This window comes from Chelon labrosus (genome assembly GCF_963514085.1).
Source record: "Chelon labrosus genome assembly, chromosome: 6".
NCBI lineage: Eukaryota > Metazoa > Chordata > Actinopteri > Mugiliformes > Mugilidae > Chelon > Chelon labrosus.
Window position 1 is genome coordinate 17,985,817 of NC_140342.1, and position 13,022 is coordinate 17,998,838.

General features: G+C 40.5%; 1 protein-coding gene across 1 annotated transcript in view; it reads right to left on the minus strand.

Moving 5' to 3' along the window:
* Window positions 1-13,022, minus strand: part of pde1cb (phosphodiesterase 1C, calmodulin-dependent b) — a gene marked incomplete at its 5' end in the record, with an annotated part of 92,782 nt that overhangs the window by 15,494 nt on the left and 64,266 nt on the right. Inside the window, 5 exons of the mRNA XM_084546662.1 lie at window positions 496-636; window positions 1,119-1,235; window positions 1,401-1,467; window positions 2,765-2,947; window positions 5,451-5,564. Coding sequence (XP_084402788.1) covers window positions 496-636; window positions 1,119-1,235; window positions 1,401-1,467; window positions 2,765-2,947; window positions 5,451-5,564 — 622 coding nt within the window. The remainder of the gene's footprint in view (window positions 1-495; window positions 637-1,118; window positions 1,236-1,400; window positions 1,468-2,764; window positions 2,948-5,450; window positions 5,565-13,022) is intronic.

Sequence of the window (13,022 nt, forward strand, 5' to 3'; positions counted from 1 at the left end):
ACTCCAGTGGGAAGGAGTGAAATATAGGTCACCAGATGGAAACAGAACAAAAGCAGCTTAACATATAGAGTGAAAATGAAACAATGGTACAAGAAAATAAATAATAATTTCAAATGCTGAGGCAGTGACCTTTAATGAGAGGCACATTTTCTTAAAAATTAAATGTTTTCAAATATTTCCCAAGCAATTAAAAGGTGATTTTCTTTGCATGCCTTGTTTTTTTTTTCCCATGAGAGCACAGTTCGTGGATACTCCAGGATAAAATATAAGCCATATTTAGAAGCTGCATGTCAGGCAAAGCTGCAATTAGGCTGGCATACGTCAGCTGACAGAGATGTTCTGAATACAGCGCGGATAAGTATTCAGACTAAGCCTCAATCCAGTGAGCTTTCTTTCTTGGAATAAAACCAATGTGTTCAACTGGTTTCTGTACTTATTTAGCAGGTTAGAGTAGTAGTTGAGGACAGTGTTGTAACATGTCTGTTTTCTGCTCACCACCATGCCAGTCTTCAGCAGCAGGTAGTGTACGGTCTGTGTGACGTCAGCAGCGTGGATCAGGTTGTGGTAGGGGTTTTTGTGTTTGCTGTATCCAACTTCTAAGGCCTCCACGAATGACACCACCGCAGAGATGGGGATCTGAGGGCAGAAAACGCCTCTGAGTTAGAAACGCTGCAGGAAACGAGTTAAGCTGCGGCTTAAATGACGGCCACGTACAAATGAAACGAGAGCAGCATCTGAAATCGATGTCATAAAAATCATGGATCGTGAATCATTTAGGCTACAGCAGACAATGATTACATATTCATATCAGCTTCATTGCCCGTGTCATTTACACTCAGATGCTGTCACTTCAGCTGGAGTGTCCTCAGCTATAAGACGCCGCGGAAAATGAGCTCCGGTTCTATCAAGAGGAGGTGAAGTATGCCCAACCTCCCTCATAAAACGGTCATTGTTAAAATACAACAACATAATCTCACTCTTCAGAGACAGAAATGAGAGTGCTCTTGTCCATCGAATCAGGCACGGCCGGGGTTCTCATCTGGACCAAATAGCTTTTCCTTTTTCTACTGACATAAACAAAAGTAAATCAGTGGTGAGTTAAACACTTGTGACTTTACCTTGAAACGGCTAATGAGATCATATCTCGTTAGCAACTCGTAGAATATGAATTTAAGCGCGTGATCCCCGCTGGCCTCGTTCAGGGCGAACACGTCAAACGACCATTTGTCGACATTCTGTGTGAGGAGAGAAAAACATTCAAATAGTGACACCGTCCATCACAAACACTGTATTTGCCTTGTTAAACGGAAAAAAGGGAGACTGGCCAAACAAAATAAACGTTGTATAGGATGGCGTCTGTGTGTGTTTTTCTGCTCGAACGTGTGTGAGCACGTTAATACCTTGAGCACAGATATGACAGTCGCGGGGTAGCTGAGTCCCACCATATTGGAGGTACGCCGGTACATCCTGTTTGGACGAGATAAAAACATCAAATGCAGAGCGCCGCTGAGCGCGAACACCGGAGGTTACCACAATGTCCTGAAACCACAGAGTGGAAGCTTCCCCACCAAGACTCACAAACCTTCATATCCACACAGCTCAGTGTGAAACTGTGTTAGAAAGGTTAGGTTACAGAAAGGTAAATGCTTCTGCAAGTCTGTTTTTATTCCCCCCACACGTTAACGATTTAAGGCTTTATCACATACGAGTGATGGAATATAGCGCAAAATGTGCGATCGTGTCAACATACAAAATGACTAAATATCATGCAAGATATCTAATCTTGTGGATATCTTTTCAAATTTAAACAAAGGAGTGTATAAATCATACTGCTCCACATTGCTTCACCTACTCATTCCCATCCTCCCTTTTCCAATCTTTCTTCATTGTAAAAAGAGTGCCCTCCGCGAAAAACAGATTAAGAAAGATTATGGCTTTCATTTTTTAAGGCTTACAGATTTAAACAAATGCACGTTGCATGTTACTGTGTGATAAAGCACAGCCTTGGGAGGGAGGGAGCGTTGTTCGTAACTCTCTGAATGATTGTGCTTAGCCGGGCTTGCCAAGGCCGTGATGATGTATGGTCGGACTCGGGTGAGGATGAGCACGTACCTTCCAACAGACTGTGACAGTTTTTAAACCCAATAGATTCCTTCCTTCCAGGTAACCCCTAGTTGTTCAGACATGAAGCATTACCAACAATATAACCCAGGATTCCTACACTGCAAGAGAAATTTAATGGATATATGACACCATGACTACTTTAGATTTCATTTACCCCTTTTTATCTTTATATTTGACTATTGGCCATTTGTAGCTTGTGCAACAGTGTTGTCATTGCTATAAAAGATCCTTAAAATTAAAATATCTAAATATATTTGCATTTAATTGGTCATGGGATGAATGGTTGGACTTGCAAGTTCCAAGACTGTACGTTTAATTTTTTCTTATCAGAATAAATGAGTCAACTTTGAAAAACTATGCTTTCCAGAGTTTCAGTAATATGCACAAGCAGAAAAAGCTCTCAAACGTGCAGTAGTATTGTCCTCGTCCATTTGTTACACAAGGCTAAACTAAAGTTGTTGCTAGAATTGCTTTAAGTCGCTCCGGGCAGCACTGGTTTGGTTTCACCAGGAGACAGATTGAGAACTTCAGAAGGGGAAAGATGAAGGTGACAGCCCATATGAATTATTTAGGAGCGATGACTGCCTGCTTGTTTACGATTGTGGGTAAATCATTCGCACTTTCTTTTTTTTTTTTTTACCTCTCAACAAATATGCCAGCCTGAACGGCGTGGACGATGCTGCGGAAGCGCGGCTTCTCCTCGTTACGCCGCAGCATCAGGCCCATCTGTCTGGTAAAGGTGGAGGCCAGCCAGTCCCGCACCTCCGAAGGCACCGACTCCGACTGGATGTCGCTGAGCTCATCCTCTGTGTCCACCAAACGCCTGGAAGTAAGAATGAATAATAATTAAAAAAAAGAACAAAGAGAAAGATGCAGAGACTAAAAGCTTACTCAAACATTTACCATTTACTACAGCTCTACTTTCCCAGGGGATAAAGCACAAATCCCAGAGCTGTCCATCAAATAATATCACCTCTTATGTAACATCCCAAAACATTGTAAGCTCAAAATTGAAACGCCATGATGCAACGTACAAATCCAATTGTGTGAAATAATTCTCATGTACCCTGCTTTGTTTACGTGTGACAGGACTCGAGAGCAAAGGCTGCAAACCCTCTGAGGTGAATACAAGCGTTCACATCACACTGATAATCACGGCGCTACGCAGAATCTGCACTCAATAGTTCATCATCCTCCATCCTGGCGTGGTCATGCCATCGCTGACCCTAATCTGGCTGGATCAAGATGACGAGAGGTTTACATAATTCCATAATCATGGCCATATTCTGATTGTGTAGACATATAGAGTATATTTCCTAACCACACCTTATCAATAATTTGCCTCAATCAAGTTATGGAAAAATAAGGCATATCAAGAGATGATCTTTTTCGTTATTTGCAGGTCAGAGATTTCAGATAGAGAAACAAGTACTTCTTTCTCAAGGCAATGCTTCCATTAGAACCTTTTATGCCGGTCCGAGGGATTGCTCAAATCTGGGCGCTCGGACGCTGGGAGTGATCTGGGAGAGGGAACTGGCTGATAACTGAGGAGATGTGGGAGGGCATCTGGGATAATGCAAGGAAAATAACTGTTCGTAACCTGGACAAGAGCGATGCAATTTAAGATACCGCATAGAGCACATGTTGGTCCAAACCATCTCTCCAAATACAGAAAGGATTGCCCAAAGGAGCTTGAACTCGACCCGGTTTCCCTCCTTCTGGGTCTTCCCAGTGATCGTGTAACTGATATATATCAGAAAAAAGCTGTATAATCTTATGACATTTTGTGCCAGGAAAAACATTCTTCAGCACAGGATCTCAGATAAGGCCCCCTCAGTGGTAGGATGGCATAGGACAATAATGGAATACATACCTCTGGACTTTCTCACCTGTCTTCTGCACTCCAAACCTAATGCCTTTGAATGAATATGGAAACCATTTCTTGACTATGTTAATGTAAATATTTCTGCTATACTGACAAGAGCATTTGTATAAAAAACTTTTTTCAGCTCCCACTGTATTTCACTCTATACTGCATAATGTACCTGTCACATGTAACTGGAACTGATCTTTCTGTTTGGGTTTTTGGTTTTTGTGTTGTTATTCCCAGCTTGTTGTTGTTTTGTCTGGTCCTATCTTCTGTATCTAAAAATACGATAATTTGCCACGACGACAATATTTTTACGACTAAACTAAACCGGAAGGGAAACAGGCCTTTGAAGATGAGATCTTGTGAAATCGGCGTAACATCTGTCCATGTTTACTACAAAGATATTCTGTGTTGGAAGACTATAATGTTATTTAAGTCTCCGGGAGTTTTTCTGTTACTGCTTATCACTTTGAGGTACCATAGAAAGGTTATAATCGCTTATTCACACATCCAGCAGTTACTGAGCAACATGAACGTATGTGTGTGGTGTTGTGCTTTTGTCTGCCCGGTGTTGCCAGATGGGAAACGAAGAAATATCGCACTGTCGCTTTAAAATTACCGTATTTGGACCCAAATTATTGAATGTACTAAAAGCACTTGAAAAAAAAACACACATTAGGACCGTGCATTTAAAATCAAAGCTAGTCTATGGGCATGGGACTGCATTAACCTAAAGAATAAACACGGAGGCTTGGGCATTTGAACGAAACAACTGCTGTATTCATTGTCAGTCAAATGGCAAACTATCGTATATTTGCCCTTTTATATCATATAGGTCCTGGAACTATCGTATAAATATGACAATTATCGTATATCTGGTAACACTGTGTTTACCTAACACATGTGAGTTCCACATTTATGTTAGTTTAGCTCTCATTTTTGGTCTCTACCAGCTTCTAAGACAACTATCTGTCTCTTGAGCCACATTGACGAGTCAAAAATACAGATACTCTAATACAAAACAATTCCATTCAGTGTGTATATTATATTATTTTGTGATTAGTGATGCATTAACTAAATAAGACTTAAGACTAAATACATTTTAAAGCATTTATTTTATTGCATGTGTGGCCCTGGCCCCATACATTCAGTGAAGGTGACATTAATATGTATCCATGCCTCGTAGCTTACAAGGTTTTGAAAAGCAACACACGGCTTCTCTATAAAATAATTAATAACTAATGAATGTAAGGGATTGTAAGGAACTCATTTTACACCCTCCCTCATGCAGCTGAGATTCTTTATCCAAGCAGGGACACGTGGATGAAGTCAGTGGCCATGCTAATTACACTCATCCATTTCGCCAAGTCTGGCCATTGTCAGTGCTGCGCTGTTGTTGTCGCTAAATGAACCGTGTAGAAACGTGTTCCACTGTCGAGGGCTATCGTTTCCTTACCTTGTCTCCTCAATGTAAACAGATTCCAGCACAGACGCTGCATACTCGAGGTTCTTCTTGAGGTCAGCGAGGGAAGCCTCTCCTCTCTCCAGTTGCTTCACCAGACATCGTAATCTAAAACAGAGACCAAGCGGTCATTTAACAAATGGGATTACACCCCTGCCATCTTGACATGATAAGTTAATTGCAACTCATATTGGATTAAACTCGTCTGGGTTCCTGCTGCACTGGGCAACAATAAACCTGTCCTCTCTGGTTTTAATTGCTGAGTTGTAGACAGCAAACTGAATACAATTTGACCTATAAGCTGAATTTTATTGTGCTCTTGGATATGCAGGATTTTCTACCCACACAACCAGATGGAACCGCAGATTTAATTCACAAACCTCCCTTCTCAGAATGAAATAACGCATCTTGGACCAAATAGTTGAGTTAGACTGGTCTATGTATGGGGTGCAGGTATTTTATAGGCTGGATCAATACCTGTTCACTGAGTTGGAACCCTATAAGCATTAATGTTATTAGTTATACCTGTGATTTTCTTGCTCTGTTTTCATCTAAAACATCCACATCTTTGATATCTGCAGACTCAGACTGCTTTCACTCACTTGCAACGACTGGCTATTTAAAACAAATAAACAGTAACATATTGGACCAATAAGTGCTTCTTCTTGTGTTTTCTGGCACCATCAATAATGCTGTTTTATTAATGTGCCTGCAAAAATAGGTTGATCTCTTATTTTCTTCTCGACTGGTTCAGATGTTATTTCTCTAGATTTTATATTATTATCATGAAGTCAGCTTTCATTTGAGCAAACACCATTTTCTCTCTATTATATTCAGTATGTCCAAACTATATAATTTGCTTGAAACTACAGATCAATGTGTGTTATTAGAATCATAATATCTTCAAGACCAAAAATAACATTAAAGAGAGAGGCAAGTTCAATTTGGCCCCCCCCCCGCAACCTCTACCCGCGGTATACCACCTGCTGCTGTGCTGGAGGTCACGCGCTCCCTTTCACAGTGAATGCCCAGAGAGGCTACGCTTGTTGTTGAATTATTAAGCAGAAAGGTGGGAGAGCAAGAGGTTTCTGATGCATTCATTGATTACATTCTCTGGTAGCAGTTGAATTACTATTTTGTTTTTTTTAACCAAAGCTTCAAAATGTTTCTGTGTCTGTGAGAATATGTCTCCATTGGCTATGCATATCTGTTAAACATCTGTTATAAAAAAATGTCAGAAACAGAGGGAAAGCAGGCAATCTAACCTCTTTTGACTACTAAACACTGATGTATAGTAGGTTTTACAATAATACCTGAGGAAAATTCTGGAAAAATGCTTGGTATTTCCCCACCTCTGCTTAAGAGCCACGCAGTCACAATTTCCATATTCATTAAGTAAAGTCTCTCAAGATGTTCAACAAGACAAAGGCTCTACAGTCAAGCTCTGTGAGGCTCAACTTAACCACAGCGGTACCCTGAGGTAACAGCTCACATTAGCATGCTAACATGCTCACAATGGAAATGTCAGGATCATAATGTTTACCAAGTTCGTTCAATGCGTTAGCATAGGGATGCTGGCTGATTAGAACAAGACACGAAGTATGGCAAGGCTGATAGGAGAGTCCTTCTATTTTCATGTACATACGCAACTAAAATACACATAAACCCAAACTACTGGACAAATGAGTTTTGGCCTGATCATGGTACAATATGGAACAGACCATGAATATCTTAAACATGAACCATGAACACATTTTTATAGTGGCGCTGAGGGAAAATCTAGAAATCAGTTGGACTTATTCTGCTGGAAAATCTAAGTCAGGGGATCATTCAGTGCTTAAGAATACACTGTTTGTGAACCATGTACAAAATCTGATGTTCTGTAGAAGTTTTCAGTGGGAAAATTTCACAGTACGTGTTAAAACTTGGACCTACTGGTGGTACTAGTGGAAAAGCCAGTGATAATGAGAAATCATGAGAATTTCTCCTGTGGAGAGAACGTCATGGAGATTCGTCTCACAATTTTTACTCAGAACCAAACTAGAGTTACTGCCCTGTGGTTGTTTGCCAATGAATCAAGTTGCAGGTTACATCTTTGTCTGTCCAGACTCATATAATAATATAAAAGTGTGCAGAACATTATGATGTTTAAGAGAAGATGACCATCATCTCATAATCTATTCCTATCAACCATTAGCATCAGATTTTATCATAATTAGCCTAAGTGCTTTCAAGTAATGGTCAAAATGAGGCCACCTTGACCTTGGACCACCAAAATCTAATCAGCTCATTCCCCAAGTGAGCAATCGTGCCGAACTGGAAGAAATTACCTCAAGGCATTTCGGAGATAACAGCTGCAGAAGAAGGGTCAATCCAGAGATAACGGACAATCCAGATAAACATTATACCTGCAGCTACGGCTTAACCCTACATGTAAGCATAAAAATATAAACCACATGGTGGTGCTAGAGAAAAAAAATGAGGGGATCAACAAAATCGGTAATCCTCTGGGGAGCATGAATCAAATGCACAAAATGTTATGGTAATCCAGCAGATAGATACTGACATCGACCAAAGTGGCAATAAATCTGATGACATAAAATAAATCTAATATCAAACATTTGGACGAACAAGATAAATGAACTCCTCTAACTGCTTCAGCATATGCTTCACGTGCTGAGATCTCTCCAAAGCCAGGGACAGCTATTGAAGAATCCCAGAGAAGTGAATGGATGAGGGGTGAGCTGAATCTCTAGAATCACCACACATGTGATTTAGATGGCACTAATGATTGTTATTAAGAACAGCTGTGAGCCAGTCAGCCTTGCAACTAATACATGTGAACAGAAAGAAATCCCCCCTTCCCTTGAATAAAATCTCTCCCTGTCAGACTATAATTCACAGCACAAATTTCTTCTGTTTGTCATTACGGTAGAAATGTCCTTTTCTGCTTTTGTGCATCTAACAAAAGCAAACGTCCAATCAATTTTCTTTGTGTTCGGTAAAAACAATTTAATATATGTGGAGATGCAGGAAGGCTTTACAGTGTGAATAAAAGATTATTTTTTTTGTATTTATTTTGCGGTGAAAGAAGAAAGCATTTAGAGAAAAATGGATTTTTCTTTTTTGCATTGTAGGATAAAAGACAAAAGTGACAATCTAATGCAACCATTCAAAAAAAAAAAAAAAATATTCTTTGCACTACAAGGTTATACACGACAGAAAAAGAAAGACTTGCGATGATGAGCTGAGTGCCAGAGCGTACAATAAATCAATGTCTCTGCCAACCAAAATAAAATTGGCTCGTTTCACCTGCTGTCATTACCAAGGGATGCAACACGTCGGGTTAATAGCACGGGTCAGGCCCAAAGTAACTCCTGGGCACGGTGCCAACTGAAAAATTTCCGTTTAAGGCAGAGAAAAGCCGGTCGGGTGGTTGAGTAGCAGCCGTGTAATTTGCTATGCCTGAACACTTAGCGGTGAGGCCGTGAACTAACTTCCTCAAGTTCTCTTATTACCACCAACAACAGTTAACGAAAGATAAAAAAGATACGAAAGAAACGAAAGATACGTTTTCACGCGTGCATCATACAAAGTAAAGGGTTCTAACTTCTCCTGAATCCCAAACTCTAAAAGACAAGCAATCAATAGAAACCAATGCAATTAGGCCATAAGTGTCATTGTTCTGGGTTTTTGATTCCTGTGTTCGTGTTTTGAGTTTTGTTCATGTTTCATGTTTTCCAGTTTCCTGTTTTGATTTTTGTTTTTTTGTAATTCCTGCTGTCTCAGCAGCGCTTTGTGTTTCCTTTTTGTTTAATTAAATTCAGTTTTTTGCCTCCTCACTTATCGTCCAGCATTTGGGTCCTACCTCCCCTTGAAAAACCGCGACAATAAGTACATGTGAATGTTATAGGGGTACGTTTAAGTCTGTAAAGGATTATATGGCAACAAGGCAACAAAAGCAACAAATCTCGTTGTTGACCGTTGACTGGATGGAGGCATGTTTTTGCGCGGTAAACAAAATTCCTGAAGATTTATCCATCAGTTGTTTTTTAGTTTGTGGAAACCGTTTGGTAATAAGACACATACTGTATGTACAGTAGCATTGACACTGTAGAGTATCCCAATGAAGACCGGAATATAAATGTAAATACTGACAGTGGTGAGGATATATGAGCGTAAGTGTAGAGCCTTGAAAGCTCTTAACTCCTATACTGAGAATATTGCTTATACATATACATGAGATACGGCTGAATGTATGGTGAAGGTACTGGTTGTATGTGACTTGCAATGTATACAGACATGTGAAGAAAAAATAACATCCAATGGAAAATGTGTTTTTTTTTTGTTTTTTTTCCCCAACATATTTGAACAAAGCAAACATTTGATTCTCCTCTGAAATAGTTCTTAAAGATGATAAACTTTCCATAACTCAAATAGAAAGTATGTACACCACTGCATTTGTGACACCGTTAAAATCGTAAATTTAGAACCAGGGATTTCAGATTAGGTGTCGGTGATAAGAACCTTTTTAGGATCTGACAGGTGGAACATGTCTAATTTAAACGCCTGACATCAAGGGTCTGGCCAAGATCTAAAGAGCTGTCTTCAGAAGATGGCAATAATAAGAGCCGCAGATTATTCAAAATAAATCCTTCCACTTCAGGTAAATCCACTACAAGCGAGTGTAGATTTCAAACTAAATTCTATCTATCCAGGCTGGCCCAGAAAGTTCAGCCCATGAAAATAAGTCTCCAGACATCCAGCATTTCATCGCAGCATCTGCAGGTAATGATTGCTAATGGTGTCAAAGTGCATGAGCGTATGATTGTAGAAAAATGCAGGAGGTGCCTGGAAAAAAAAGGGCTTTGCGAAAGATTAAAACAGAATAACAGCTGTTGTTGTATTTTCAAATCAAATCTCTCTTAGATTAAATACTGCAGATTTCAAGTGAAGCGTCACTTTAAGGTTAAAGAGGAAGTGTAAGCCTGCTGATGAGCAAGAACAAAAATATACGCACGAGAATATAGGCAGCTTAAAAGTTTGTCTCTATACAGTCTGAACTGCGCGGTGTCTTCTGCAGACTTGTGTCATTTTAGTTTATTGGTAATGCTGAGGACACAGCCCACAGCCCTGAACAGCTCTAAATCCAATGTTCAACGTGTCTGATGGGTGCTATGAAATGTCTTCTCTTTGACAGCTCAATATTTCTCGGGCCAGGCAGGGTCGGCTAGTAAAGCCTGACCTGTAGGGGCCAAAACTCTTAAAAGAATCCCTGGTGTGTGTATTTGAGCTGTCGCCATATGAAAAATGAAGGTGCGGTGCCATTAGATACCTTTGTATGTGAATTGCGAGTGGTCTGGCAGCTAACAATAAGTTTGGTTTAGCGCGACCTTTTTAGCGGCGTTCTTGACTGCAGGGGTCAGGCAGGAGAGGTGACTTTACACGAGCAGGAGAACTAAAAAGCCAGCGATATCTTGCTTTTAGTTTAATTTACAGCAGGAGATAGACATTTGCTTGCCTGTAATATCAAGGCAAATACCCATTTTTTGTGTAAGAAACATTAACCACCACCCGACTAATCAATTTAACTCAGAAAATCCCTAATATTTTCTCATGACTGTTTTCTTTCTCCACCAAATTGTCAAATTTGCCGGGTTAAGCAGGCCAGTGACCGAGAGTGGCAAGGACATGAGCCTCCAGCTGTCTGCCTCTGTATCTGAAGATGAGAGATTTATTTGTTTTCCATCATAGGGGTGAGCAGAGAGCACAGAGAGGAGATTAGAGTTGGAATTCAGGTTGAAAGCGGTTTCTTCCTTTATGCCTTTTGCCTCCGGTTCTTTGGCCTCTGCTCACCTGCTCGAAGGAGAAGAATGGAAAGGGAATGAAAGGACTGCAGCGATGTGGTGTCAAACTACAGTCGCCCAGCAGTGTACAGTGGGGCCCCACAATGCCCAACCTCTCGACAGCTGTTGTGACAGCAAGAAGTGAACATGGAAAAAAAGAAAAATGGAAATTAAACAGCAGAGGGTAACGTAGCAACAGCTTTCTCTTTCCTCTAACAATTGCTTTGTCACTCAAGCAAAAGGAAAAAAATAAACTCTCCCTGAATACCCACTGGGAATAATAATTTAAAAATGAAATTTCCCCCATTTCGACCTAACTCACATGAAAACAAGTCCATTTCTGCTTCGGGAAGCTGCGGCAACAGCCAGAGCCTATTTTCCACACAGCAGAGCACAGGGGATGGAATAAATGGGGCGGGTTGAGCAGAGGGGAATGAGAGCACTGCCAGGATGCAACGTTTGGTCACAGCCTGTGTTCCAGTGACATTGTACCCTAGACGGTGTGTAATCAATGGCCTGGGGTCAATGTAATCATTGGGGGAGATTAGCGCGCTTTCAGGGAACACACACAGGTTTGGGGCTGATAAGCGGAACAAGGCCTGTAAAAACACGATGACTCAGTAAAGCCGTGGGACCACATACTCTGCCGCTTCTACCGTGATTTGTGACCGCAGCGGAGGACCATCAATAAAATACCGGAGTCCTGGGACATCTACATTTTGACAAGACAGATGGGGTGAAGCAGAGATCAGGGGAATGGTTTAATATGGAGTTGGTGCCCGTGTACCTCAGGGCAGTTATTTTATTCATTACTGTGAAAATGGCAGTTTTTCAATTGTTCTCTTTATCAAATCCATTGTTCTTCTGCTGTATACAAATATTTTGATCGAGCACTTGGGTCCTACTGAAAGAGAAACTACTATGGCACAATATACTTTAGGACTTAACCGAGTTTTGTTCTCTTGGTGGCACCTGAACCTCACTGCCAAGAGATTATAACAGTGCTGCATGTGTTCCATTGTCACCGTGTCCGCCACTTGTGATTGTAGGGCTTTCTCCACATACAGCCAGTTCTGAATACTGTACAATGCAAGGATTTTCTTATAGTTTTACCAGTGGGCACGTGCATAGGCTCAGCTGTCATTTTATTACATCCTCTCCCAGCAAATGGTGAGCTGACAGACATTTATTTAAACAAAAATCCGCGACATAATGACCCCGCGACCCCTCACAGGACAAGCGGTTACAGAAGATGAATGAATGAATTAATTAAATATTGTGTAATAAGTGGAAAATGACTGGTGTTGCTGTTGTGGAGATAAACATCCAGCAGCTGGTTGCAGAAAATAACTATTTTGTTTGTAAGATTAAGAAGCTAGGTCAGCTCTTAATTCTAATGTGTCAGCAAACACTACTATTTCAAATCTGAGAGTCTCTCATAAGCACTTGAATGCATCATAGGTCAGGGTACATTCAGATTTTGCTGACACAAATGTTCAAAATGTATTTACATATTACACTGAAATGAAAAATATACATGGCTGGCCTAGAAAAGCGCTCTACAGACCAGCTAAGTTATTCTTTCTTTTAAGCATAACAATGGGTTCTTTTTGATCAAATCAGATATTAAAAACTATGTCAATTGTTGTAGATTAACAAACGTTGTCATGAGATTTAGAAACATAGACAGACATAGAGTAATAACCCAGTAAGGCCTATT